Source organism: Sciurus carolinensis, chromosome 3, assembly GCF_902686445.1.
Source record: "Sciurus carolinensis chromosome 3, mSciCar1.2, whole genome shotgun sequence".
In the NCBI taxonomy this organism is placed as follows: domain Eukaryota; kingdom Metazoa; phylum Chordata; class Mammalia; order Rodentia; family Sciuridae; genus Sciurus; species Sciurus carolinensis.
In genome coordinates, this window is record NC_062215.1 from 157,118,478 (window position 1) to 157,132,438 (window position 13,961).

The following is a 13,961-nucleotide window of genomic DNA, read 5'->3' on the forward strand; positions in this document are numbered from 1 at the left end:
AGTGAACAGAATTCTGCTTTGTAGGAAGAAAGAGAGTTTTTTTTTTTTAAGAGAAAAAATGTTTTCTTAAAGCAATATGATTCTGTCCATTGGAATTCTATCTTTCAATGTATTCTTTTTAAAGGATATTAATTTTAAAGGGTATCAATGTTCTAGCAGTTACATGAATGTGGTAAAGGACTTTCTGTCTTTGTATAAATACAAAATATTTGGGATTTAAAAATATGTTCTTGAGTATTAAGTCAAAAACAAATTTAAAGGAAATATTTGATAAAATTATACTTAATGAAATATTTAAAACTGTGGAAAAATTGGCAGGACTGTAAATCTCTAGAAGTAGACAAGAATCATTTTAAAACGTATTTTATATGGAAGGCAGGGAAAACTTGCTGTCCTCAACACTTAATGTGTAGTCTCTTCATTACTAGATGGAGGATTTTCATTCATAATGATTTTTAAAAGTGCTTAATCTGATAAATTGAAAAACAGGACAGAATATTCTAACTAGAGAGTTAATAGCCATAAAACTCACCAGACATCATCGTAACTAGAAAGGGACTAAATCTAATCTCATTTTTTTATCCAACCTTCATAGCAGCTACAGATAAAGTAATCCAAGTTTCATAATTCAGGATACACTGTACCTTTTAGAAAACATTTTATTGAGCATGGTCTTACTTGGTCAAATAATTCATATAAACTTTTTCAAACATATAAAGTCAAAACTGAAATGAAATATTTAAAACTCAAAAGGGCATAAAATACTACTAATTTATTATTGGGACTTGGGTCTAGTAAATACATTGGAAAGTATCTGGTTGAAGATGAATTAGGTAATAAAGTTCTGAGAGAACAAGTCCATTATTACATTTTGATTTCTTAAGGGAATCATTTATTTAATATGAAGCTCTGTGAACTTCACTCACAGAAGAACATTGGTACCCAACTTTGTTGCAGTTAATTTGCTAATTTACTCCTTAATGTATTAATGGGGAAGACGGTCAGTATTTATCCCATTTGAAATAAAGGGCTTCCTTTGTCTTCTTCTTTCCACTCTGACAAATTCCCCGTATGAGTAGAAGAATTTAGTGAAGATACCTTGACTTATTAATTTTACAGCAGGTTTCAAGAGATAGTTGGAGGAACAGATAAATATGAGGTAGAAGAAAAAGTGTCTCTGAGTCAGGAAATATATTTTCTTAATGTTCAAGCTCCATACACATTTTAAATAGACTTTTATTACTAGCAGGTTTCAACTGCTTCTCAATATTTAATAAGTATATTGGGTGTGCTTGTGGAGTATGTGAGTGTGTGTGTGTGTTCTGTGGCAACCCTCCTAAATTTTAATTTCTCATCTCTTTTCTACCCTACTACTTTACAAACTCTTTGTTTCTGTCCTTCCAAAGCTAAATCCCATGGGCCAAATTACCTGGGAAGTATGAAATAGTTGTAGTATCATCATATCCATCTTACATAACTAGGATTTAGTAGAAAAAGTCAGGATTCACATATTGACAAGGGATCCTCATCAACTTCACTGTGTTTCAAACTGTGTCTCTCTACCAAGGGACTTCCCATATTCCAAGGCATTTCGAATGTAAGAAAGGTTTAATGTAGGTTTATGTGGCAACAAAATCATGCTTGATTTTCCTGCAGTAGCTCCAGCCACTGTTCATCCCATCAGAATTTATTTTTAGTTGCTATGAGTAGGCAATCTGCCTTGTTTTGAGGTTTTCTGGAACACCCTTTAACAATAAATGATTCACTCTGGAGTAGATCAAGAGCACTCGCTTTTCCCCCTCTGATTGGGCTATTCACTGATGCTTGTGAAATGGCAAGCACCAACCTGACATCTGTGCTTCAGCATTGCTCAGAAACACAAAGCAAGCATTTTATTTGAAAAGACAACTCTAAGTGACATGAATAACCTTTTATCTTCAATACAGCATCATTAGGAACAACCATAGAGTTGTCAGTCCCGATGTCCCTGTAGAATCTACAGGCATTACTTAGTATGAACTTGGCTTTCTTTTCTCCAGCTAGCAGGTGGGTTAATGGAAAAATGATCATTGGAGGAAATATGTATGTATTTCACTTTTAAAGGGATTCCTCCTTATAAACATTTCCAAGAAAATAAATCAGCTTGTACTTTTCACCTTTAGTAACAAATGGTTTCTTACACAGGTATTTTCAATCAGCTTTTAAATCTGAGGCTACTCAGATGCAAGCTGACAGCTGTAATTTCTTTTTGTAGAGAGGCTGTTTTATGTGTCACAAGTGTTCAATACATGTTTGATAGAAGTTTATAATGTGTCTATGGAAGCCAACACCCCAGACCAGAAGGCAGAGTGGTTCCCTGGCTGGGAACTGCCAATACTGTCATGTTGGATATTTATCTTTTCCACTTGGGGGACAGCACTGAAACAGCTCCATAATGAGGTTCTGCCTTGTGTCTGCAGATCTTAGAGGACTTGCTGACTTATTTTACTTTAAAATGGCAAAGAAAAAAATTGCATTCTAGTACTCCTCCCTCAACATTTTTCATTGTGACTTTGCCCAAGGTTAATGCATCTTGACCTTAAATTGCAAAATGAATGAAGGCTCATCCACCCAGCCTCCTTTTTTTCCCCATTTCTAAACATTAATGTGTACCAGACTTGCCAGGAGGGTTTGTGAAACTACAGATTGTTGGGGTATACTCCTCAAGTTCCTGATTCAATAAATCTGGGTGGAGCCTAAATTTTCATGTTTTAATAAGTTCTAGGTAATGCTTGCTGCTGTTCCCAAAGTGTGCTTTGAGAACCACTTTATTGGTGAAATAGCATTTTAGAAACCTAATTAAAAGTTATCACTTTCAGAGCATGATGGCACATACCTATAATCTGAGTAACTCCAAAAGATGAGGCAGTAGGATGGAAAGTTTAAGGCTGGCCTCAGCAATTTAGTGAGGCCCTGTCTTAAGATTAAAAACAAATAAAAATGGACTGGGGAGGGAGTTCAGTGGTAGATTATCCCTGAGTTAATTCCTCGTGCTGCAAATAAATAAATAAATAAATAAATAAATAAATAAATAAAGTCTTCATTTACTATTATTCTCACCAGATTTTCAGTGACTTTTTACTAAGGAAGTCTAGGAGATTAATAGTTAAGTTCACAATTAATGTATCATGTAGTCAATAAGTCAGTAAGTTTGCTGAACACTTTTATGTTTTATCTGACAATCTGATTTGGTGCATACTTCCATCTGTTCTGTGTTTAGTAGAGGGTCACAATATAATGTTCCATATTAGGGGTTCAACAAAATTCAGAGGTTTATTTTGAATACTTCAGACCGCGAAGAAAACTTAATATGCCATCTAGTTCAGCTCCTTCCTTTACCAGAAGGATCAAACTTGAGCATATGATTGTTTTGTTCTGCCTGACATTTTTTATGAGACTATCATATACCTTATTAAATAGTCCTAATGTCACAAAGAGTTACTCTCTAATTTTTACTTATCTATTTTTATTCTATTTTTTTAAGTGTTTAGTCATGAGATTCTGTATTTAAGTTCATTTATTCCTGCTTGGTTCTGAGTGGACATGGAAAGCTATTGTCCTGGGCATGGTTTCCATTCAGGTTCTGGAAGACTGTAATGAATAACCCCTGAACCTGCCTTAGCTGAGATCCGTCCTGTTGCATTTATCTTTTCTATTTGCCAACAGTTTTCTTTCATAAAACTGCAGTTCTGGGACTGAGAGGGTCAGAATCTGAAACAATTTTTTATTTGATCATAGTCTTTGGGGCCTTTCCCTAGGATCTAAATCTGATCTCAGAGAACCTCTGCATGGAAATATGAACATTTTTATATTTATAGACTGAACATTATCAAAATTGTACAAGGATCTTGATAGGTTTTATCACAATTCCTAGCTTCTGTCTCCAAAATAAGATTGTATCCATGATTTTTTTCAACCATTTATAATATGATTTCTAAATAAGTATTATTTTTCTTTTTTTGTGGTGGCAGGGATTGAACCCATAGCCTTATGCTTGCACAGTAAGCACTCTACCAACTGAGCTATCTCACCAGCCCCTCTAAGTACATTTTAAGACATTTACTTAAGTAACCAAATTACATCATCTGTTTAAAACCTTTTTCAAGGGAAACCAGCAAAATGGTCCCATTTTGGAAGAATGGATATGCTTTTAAATATATGTGATTTTAAATACTGTTGCTCAGTTGTTCAGACATCCAGGTTAATGGGTCCAAGGTCAAGGACTGGTCTTTAGAGAGGTCACTTAGCTTTGTTTTCTTTCATCCTGACTACTGTCTTGCAAAGATTAGCTCTTGGACACAGGTGGTATATTCAGAAGTGGGGATCCCCTGATGACAGTGGGCAGAAGTCCAGGGAAGGTAGGACCTGGAAGCTAGACAGATCTAGCTGGGGTCCTGGGAAGAACATAGCAATGGGACTACTAGGAAATATTTGAACAGTGAGGTGGAACACTAGGGAAATCTGTGTGGAAGTGAAATACTTATATGTGGTGAGAAAGCTGGTTTGGGTAATAGTGTAACTATCATACTAGTGTAGCAGCTGCTTTAGGATCCCAGGTTTGGAAACTAGGAGGTAGATGAAGAAGTCTAATATAAATAGAATGATTTCAATAATAATATTAATAATACTAATAATAATAATAATGAAAAATATTTATTGAGAACTATTATTATAGCACAGTCACTGTGCTAAGTTGTAGTATTTGTGTTTATGTACTGTTTATAATTGATAATCACATTGATCCTATGATAAGGTACTATTGCTATTTTCGTTTAAGAGATTGAGAAGTGAAGCTGCTCAAGGTCATGCAAGTTAACCCATTTTGTTCAATCGTGCCAGATTTGGGGCACTTATAAAATCTTAAATGGAGCAACAAATATACCACTTGTGGTACCTTTGAAATAATTGTTATGTTTTTAGGTCTGTTCTTTTGAGAAAAGTAAGAGGTGAATGATTAGGGAATTAAAAATATTATGAAAAAATATAAAGAATATACAATCTCTAGATTATGATTTTCAACCTGTGTCAGTCTTGTTGAAATATTAGCAGAATTGCAACCTTGGGACTTATTTTGTTAGTAAGTTGTGGTGCTACAAGAAGTAGAAATATTACTGTCATCACTGCTTTAGAAATGAATGCTCGAAGATATTAACTTTTCTAAGCACATGCTACTTGTAAATGGTAAAGCCAGAATTTGAGATGCAGCTTAGTGGCTCCAGAGCTCATTTTTTTTTTTTTTTTTTTTTTGTGATATAGAGCTCATTCTTTAATCATAAACTTTTATTGCCTCAGAGTAAATGCAAAATTGAGTTCCAAATGATTAGTTATTGCCAGGACCTGTACCTGAGCTACCAGGACAGTGGCTGAGTTTCTGAAAGCAGTATGAAATTAGAACTCAGCAATTAGAGCAGGTTGGACAGGCAGAACAGCTCAAAAGGAAAACTTGGTGTTCATATTCTAACCCAGGTGTCTTTTACATTGCTCTATACCTGGGAAGGGATCCGTTAGAACTGGGGGAGCTCTAAACCTACAGTCAGGGAATAAATAGATTCAATAGGAAGACACTGTGATAGCAGAGAACAAATCACTGAGGCTGAAATTTCATCTGTTGGAAAATAAATAAAGAACTTACACTCAGTATAGGGGAATAAAAGGGAAAAATACCTGTCATCTTTAATGTAAAGTACCCAGCAACATGTGGCTTTGTCTTTTCTGACAGTGTGAGGGACTGCCATATTGAATATGTCTAAATAAAGAGCATGTACAAAAAAAATAAATAAATAAAAATAAAGAGCATGTACATCCAGAGAGTGAATCTTGTTAAATTCCATTTCAGCAATCATTCCGTCCAAGATTCCTCGGTGTGGCTGAGCAGTTACACAATGAAGGCTTCAAGGTATGCTATATTATTATTCTTTTCAAGTATTTTTTTGTTAGCATTGAAATCTGCCCACAAAACCAAACACTGTAGCAACAGGGAAATAAATCACTTAAAATCTTTCATTTCAATCTGAAAGTTTTAACTCATTTGGTAGTTTTGAAACGTCAATAGAATGAAAAGATTAGAAAGACTACTTTTAACAAAATTACCACAAAATAGCAGTTGTCAGCGAGTTTAGCAAGTTTAGCTGAAGCCTAATTGGGACAAAGTTCCAAGGTATTTCCACATCGTTTTCTTTTTTATTTTCCTGTTTCCATCTGAGGTCATAGTTTCCAGCTGTTACAGTTACAGGCAAAACCTCTTTGCAGTGAATACCTGCACACAAAGCCTGGTTCAGTAAAGCAAAATTATTCTCATGGCTCAGGGTGGGTCTGTGACCATGGGGCTTTGTTGACCTGATAAAAATAAGTTCTAAGCCATGAATAATTCTATATTTTTCTCTTCTATAAAACAGTTACAGTTGAGGTTTTTAAATATTTTTTTTTAGTGCAACTATTTTAAAAGTATTTAAAGTGTCCATGCCTCTAGATTTTGAGTCCCAGTCTCTATCGATGACAACTTATTACTTCTCATGCTTATCAATTTCTTGTTTATGTTTTAAATGATACGTATTTCCTTGTAGGCTTCCTTCATCTACAAAAACCTTACCCATGATACAGTAACTGATTTCTCATTTTAAATGCAGCTCTTTGCCACCGAAGCCACATCAGACTGGCTGAATGCCAACAATGTCCCTGCCACCCCAGTAGCATGGCCATCTCAGGAAGGACAGAATCCCAGCCTGTCTTCTATAAGAAAGTAAGAACTAACTGATGTTTTCTGAGCTGGTCACATAGAGGAATAATTGTGGGAATGAATAGGATATGAATGTTTTACTTTACAATCGCAGGACTTTGAAAAGTCCTCTTAATCAACCCGTTTAAAAAATGAATACATTCTTGGATGCTAGTAAAGTTTCACTTATAAAATTTTCAAATACCGTAGAGCACACTTTGCCTATTGTGTCCATGGTATTGTGAAACATCTTTCAAATACTTCTTGATAAGGATCATTTTATTGACAGACGCAAGTGAAAGCAAGATTGAATGTCATGCAGTACTTTATTTCATGTCAAACTCATGTATATCAAGAATAAGATTGATTGTCTACATTTCACTGATGTGCATCAATGGATCAATTTATTGAGCACTTGCTGCATACATAAGACTGTAGTGAGCATTGTGGTAATGCCATCCATCAAATTTCTAAAGTGGTCATTGCCTGATCACATTGTCATTACGCCTTCTGCCACATCGCAATTAGATTTCGTAAGACATTATTTCAGCACACTGTGTGAGCCTTCAGGAATACCAGCAGGTCAATACTAAACTGTGTGATAGAAGCGCATGGCAGATCATTCTTAGTTGTTCCAGGATGTTACAACCTACTCACTGGCTACATTATACCAAATTTTATACATTCTACTGTTTGTCCAAGTTTTTAGAAAGCCAACCTATAAATTATTATCAAATTAATAAAAAATGGCATCGTGTACAGACCTTAGCAGGTTTCCCAAGATGGTATAATTCCTCTCCTTAGAACTCTGTAAGACAATAATCAGTACTACTTTATGCTTTTGATATTTAACTGTCTACTAGTGTATGTAGCAGCCCAGGAACAAAATATGTAATAGTTTAATTCAAAATCAAGTGACCTACATTTTCGCACTATCTTCGCACCATCTGCTGAGAGACCCTGGGAAGTAGGCAGTGAAGTCAATGTAATGTGAGGCGGGATTGTGGGTGGGAGGGCCTTCGCTGCTGCCGGGATCACCTCTTTATTAAAAACAAAGTAGATATCAAATTCTCAATTCTTATTATGCTTAGATAGCATTTTAAATAGAAACATTTTACATTCCATTAAATAAATTTTCACATGAATTCTTTCAAAATCACAATAAAAGAGTTATATTCCCCAAATGAGTATGAACATTTACTTAGGAATAGAGGAGGGCAGGTGGCAGTCAACTCAATATGACATTGACTTAAATGACTAAGAGAACCATTAATGTTAGTATTTTAAAAACAAATTATATAATATACATCGCAAGTTTGAATGTATTTTGTTTATTCTTCCAGACTGATTAAAGATGGCAGCATTGACCTAGTGATTAACCTCCCCAACAACAACACTAAGTTTGTCCATGACAATTATGTGATTCGGAGGACAGCTGTTGACAGTGGAATTGCTCTCCTCACTAATTTTCAGGTATGTTCCCTCCTTTGGGTATAGGCTGCATGTAGGTTTTATTTTTGGTCCTCCACTAAGATTGTGAATCAGTATATGCACATCTCTTTCCTTTTCCTTGCAATATTCAGAATAGAAAGTAATTTTTAATAGAATCTAAAATAATGATGGTAATGTGGTAGGTCATGGTCAGTTGGTGATCAAGCAACTGAGATCACCAAAAGTCTGGAATAACCATGGCTCTTTCATTACTGATACAAGTACCCTTTGAATAAAATAACAGGATATGGAATAAAGGTTGAAACTTTTTTCCACTGTTTGTCAATGAAAGCAACCACATGTAAGCAACAGATAAATAATTGAAGGTGCAGATGAAGCACAAGTGCTTGTCCAATTCACAGAATATGGTTGCATGAGGTCCATTGGTGGACATGACCCACCAACTTATCATAGGTAGACTCATAGACTTGAGACCCATTAACCTTCTGTCTGATATATCTATAAACATGCACATACACAAAATCACAAAATCAATATTAATCCCTATGGGGGGAGAAATAAGCTTATTCATGGTGATATCTGAGACATGGGGAAAAATCTCCATGAAATAAAAATTTTTATTCCTTTCATCCCATATCCCTTTGAAAACTGGGAGCAGACACTTGTGACTTTTCACTTCTCATTCATTAAACATTCACTTTCATCTCTTGTGGGTTGCTAAGATTCTTACCAATTTATTTGCAGGTGACCAAACTTTTTGCTGAAGCTGTGCAGAAATCTCGCAATGTGGACTCCAAGAGTCTTTTCCACTATAGGCAGTACAGCGCGGGCAAAGCAGCATAGGCAAGCAGAAGCCCAGTCCCATTCTTCAATCAACCTGAGCCACGTTTTGTCAAAATGAACTGATTCCCAACTTTGTTTCGCAGAGATGCATATTGATACCAAACTTTATTTCAGTTTACCTTGTTATGCCTTAATATTTCATATCTTTCACAATTAAATTGTCAAAGCTTGATCAGAGTCCTTTTTAAGTAACTCATTGTTCATGAGATTTTTGTCCATTTAATAACACCTGTTTTTGTTGGGCTAGGCTTACCTATATGTTTGTTTGCAGTTAACATTTTATGGTGCTGATTAATGACAATCAACATAGGAAAAAAGTTGCTGTTCTACATTCTGAACTCTCAGTACTTTAAACAAACTCCTGGCATTGTTTTAAAATAGTATCTGCAATACTCAGGACACATCAACAGTGCAGAATACTATACAAATTTGGTAATGTAAAATATAGGTTTAATTTATGAACTACTTCATCATGATGTTTGTATATTGCTTCTTTTTGATGATAATTCTCACCTATCTGGCAATTTCACTAATATCATTTTCCATTCTCATGTGACCGAATTTGGGAAATATGACAGAGGTCTTTAGGTTAAGAATTTCTATACAGGATACTGGTTTGTTGTTTTGCTCTTTGAAGTATGTTCCCTGATGGTAGGAAACACTGAGATAGCTAAATGTTTGTTTGTTTGTTTTAAATTGGAGTTTCACCTGGGAAAAATGAAGTCTTTAGATTTGTGTTATTCACCCTCTCCTCCATTTCTGGAATAACTTGGAACTCTTGCTTATTTCTTTTGGATAATGGATTCTGTTGATCTACAGAGTCCCTCAGTGCACTATGTATTTCACACACTTTGGACACAGGGACACCATTCCTTTTAAAAACTAGAAAAGTTTTCCTTCTGGGCAAACTTTGTCATTTTTAAATGTTTTGTGTTATTACAAGTGCTGTAATTGTGAACTTTTAAATAAAATGCTCTTTAGAAACATTGCTGCTATAGTCTTGTATTTCTTTATTTAATTACACTGATATATATAATCAATTCATTTCGATGATAACACAGAACTAAGGGCGGGGATCATTGTTATGGTTTGAATGTGAGGTGTTCCCCAAAAGCTCACATGTGAGACAATGCAGGAAGCTTCAGAGGAGAAATGATTGGGTTGTAAGAGTCTTAACCCAATCAGTGAATTAATCCCTGATGGGATTAATTGAAGTGGTGGGGTGTGGCTGGAGGAGATTGGAATTGGGGCATGGTTTGGGGGTATATATTTGGTATCTGGAGAGTGGAGACTCTCTTCTGCTTTCTGATAATATGAGCTTTTCCCCCTGCCACACTCTTCTGCCATGATGTTCAGCCTCTCCTCGAGCCCTGAGGAATGGAACCAGCTGTCTATGGATTGAGACCTCTTGAAACCGTGAGCCCTCAAATAAACTCTTCTTCCTCTACAATTGTGCTAGTCAGGTTCTTTTAGTCACAGCAGTGAAAAAGCTGACTAAAACAATTACATTGCTTATTTTTTTCTATACAAACTGATACACGATTTGAGCAAATTAATGTTGAAAAGAGTGGAGCTTTGGCTATTATATTTCATCTTTTTTCCCTTATCTCTCACTCTTTTTTAAATGTAATACTGGGAATTGAAGCCAGGACCTGCACTGAACTTCATGCCCAGTCCTTAAATATATATATATTTTTTGTTTTTGAGACAGGGTCTCACCAAGTTGCCCAGGCTGGCCTTGAACCTGTAATCCTCCTGCTCCAGCCCCTGGAGTAGCTGGGATTACAGACGTGTGCCACCATACCTGGTCCTTATCCCTCTGGTGTCAGTATAAAATTTATAAAATAGGTATGTCGTTATATACCACCTTTGATCTGGATTCTTCCAGATGTGTTGTTACTCCCATAGGCTAACTAAATATTGTCACCATTGTATAATAAAATTTTATAAGAAGTCTTGTGTGACACAGAGAAGAGTGACTGAACCCAATCAGAGGCTGACACACATTGTCTGAAGGAGACAGAGCCAAGGGGCACAGCGATATGTATCCCAGGCTTACCAGGCTTTGTGACTTTGTGAGTCCTGAGGAAGTGATGCCATGATAGTTTTTACTCATTTTCTCTCACGCAAAGTCAATTGGTGACTATTTTGTACACATCTCCCTGAAATTGTTTCAAATTTGTTTTCTCCATCTGCTCCCTGTTGCCTCTGTGGATAAGACATTAATTTCTTCTTCCTTATAATTTTTTAAGTATAATCCCTGATCATTCATGCATTTGCCTGAAGATGCTTAACGAGCTTTATGTGGGATATCTATGATCCCTCCTACTCCAGTTTTTCTGGTTCTTTTCTGTTAGTATGTTACTCATCATCAGTAACATCACCACCATCCACTACCATAATAAATGAAATGTGGCACCTGCAATTTCTCAGGCATTTCTAAGTACATTATAAGAATTAATCCATTTGATCCTCAAAATATCCCTATGAGTAGGTACTGTTATCTCTATATTATGAAGGAAACTTAGACATACAGAATTTAAGAACATCCTCAATGTCATACATTTTTTGTATGACATTGTCTTTTTTGTAACTCATATTTTGATCAGATAGACATAAAAAGAAACCAATTCTCATAGCAAAAAAAACCAAACAAACAAAAAAAACAAAACACTTGCCTGATGAGATCAGAGAAAGGCGTTTTGGGGACTTCATGTGTTGCACTGTGTAACTGTGTTGAAGACAAAGGATGAAGACATTCATTTAAGGAAATAACAAATAATTTGATGTGATTGGAACTCAAGCCACATGTGGAGAGAAAGGGCTACAAATAGAAGTTGAGGCTGGACTCCCTGAGTTGTGCATATTTAAACAAGATAGAAGTTTTAAGCCTTTTTATTTGGAAAAAAAAATTGCACTTAATAATTTCAGAAGTAAAGTATTTTAAATTTTTTTTTAGGTTTTAGATCTACCTATTTGTAATATTTTATTTGCTTTATATTCTCTCTCTGTCACTCTCTTTCTAGTACAGGTTTTGCTACTATAACAAAATACGAAAGGCAGGTGAACTTTATAAAGAAAAGAGACTTATTTAGTCACAGTTCTGGGGGTTTAAGGACCTGAAGTTAGAATCATACTGTTTGGGGCCTCATTGTATCAGTGGGAATGCTTGTGTAAACAAGAGATCATATCATCAAATAGGAAGCCAGAGAGACCCAAGGTCAGGATTAGGCTTTTGTAACAACTCACATTCATGAGAACTAACCAAAGTCCCACAAGAAATACCTTACTCCTTTCCAAGGGCACGCCCATACTAACCCAAGGACCCCCACTAAGACATATCCCTTTCAGACCCACACCGTTTCCCCACCGCTACCATCCTGGGGACCGAGTCTCCAACACATGCTCCTTTGGGAAGACACACTTCAATCATATTCAGACCATAGCACTGTCATATGTAAGCATGATACACACCACACACACTCTCACACACATATTCACACTCACAAAGCTCACACACGTATTCACACTCACAGAGGAAGACAAAGAGTGCATTTTGGCCCAAAAGTAAACAGTCTGGTAGGGACAAATTTAGACATGTAACTCAGTTTGAAATAACTTCCAAATATTTGAAGCCATGCTTAATTTTGTATTGTGGGGAATTAATGAAGGTCCTTAATTTTTATGTTGATTTGAACAGAGTATTTGTAAAATACAGTAAAATCTGAAGCTAATAAAAATTAATCAGCAACCTTGTTTCTAAATGAACCCTATGTTTTGTGGGTGAAACCAAGAATCTTTGGAAAACCAAGGACCAGATGCACCCTCTTCATGATGGTGAAAACAGAATTACGTTAATTGTTGTTTTTGTTTTCTTTCTGTTTTCTGATGTTCCAAATTTTAAAAAGGCTTAAATACAAATAAATAATGCATTCAAGACCTTTGATCGGAAGTGGGAAACGCAAGAAAGTGCAAAGAAACATGCTTGTTTCCAGTTCTGGCCAAGGCTGTGTTCTTTTTGGAACACATTTATTCTTTCCTATAAACAGGTTAACACTTTTTCTTTTTTTAAAAAAAACATAATATATCACAAGTGCAGACAACACAGCGACTGTGTCTGTAGAACCGAGTAGTAAATCCAAGAAGCTTTTTCCATTCCATCCATTTAGTAGCCTGCAAAGAGGACGGTACTGCTGGGTAGGAGCAGGAGTTCCGCCAGCTTGTGAACGAAGAGCAGGAATGAAGAACGATCCATTTATAGATTGAGGATTTTGTAGCTTTGGAAAGGTAAGTAGAATAGTTTAAGTGTTACTTCTGTCTAACTTTCCTCTCCAGCAGCATTCCTACTGGAAACTTCTGAAAGGGCCACACCATTCACTTATCTCAACAGCTGCAGGTACTTGAACCTCAGCTTCTACAGTGTCCACAGACTCTTGAACAATGAAAGTGGAAATTATCAGAGAAACAAACCCTGTCTGAATGCAGTTAAGTGCTCTGTAATTACACACCAGCCTTACCATTTGGCTGCTGGTGCGGCCCCCTGCGGGCACAGGTGCCATAAATGCTCACACACACCCAATCAAACCCACAAAGACCTTTCATTACATATCATTTGAGACACACTTAGCTTGAAAAGGACTAGCTCAACTTTATTCCTCTCCTTTCTTTCTCTTACCATTTCTTTCCCCTTTGTTCTTATGTATAAAAATTCTATTTTTCCTCTGACTATTGCTGTGTTATTTTATAAGACGCTGTTGAGGCTGTGAGTATGGAGGGAATGCGGCAGGAGAAGGATGTCTACACTCCCTCTGAGTGGCTCCCCGGGCTCTGTGAAAGATTGGTAATAATTGTCTCTACTTCTTCTCTTGTGCATAATGTAGGGTGCAAGGGCTCCTGAAAGAGAATTTAAGTA

General features: G+C 36.1%; 1 protein-coding gene across 1 annotated transcript in view; it reads left to right on the forward strand.

Annotated features, from left to right (window-relative positions):
• The window catches only part of Cps1 (carbamoyl-phosphate synthase 1), a 117,482-nt gene extending 107,445 nt beyond the window's left edge, over positions 1–10,037 (forward strand). Inside the window, exons 35-38 of the mRNA XM_047544516.1 lie at positions 5,876–5,935; positions 6,666–6,778; positions 8,098–8,227; positions 8,951–10,037. Of these exons, the coding sequence (XP_047400472.1) occupies positions 5,876–5,935; positions 6,666–6,778; positions 8,098–8,227; positions 8,951–9,049 (402 nt within the window). The 3' untranslated portion in view covers positions 9,050–10,037. The remainder of the gene's footprint in view (positions 1–5,875; positions 5,936–6,665; positions 6,779–8,097; positions 8,228–8,950) is intronic.
• Positions 10,038–13,961: the final 3,924 nt, after the last annotated feature.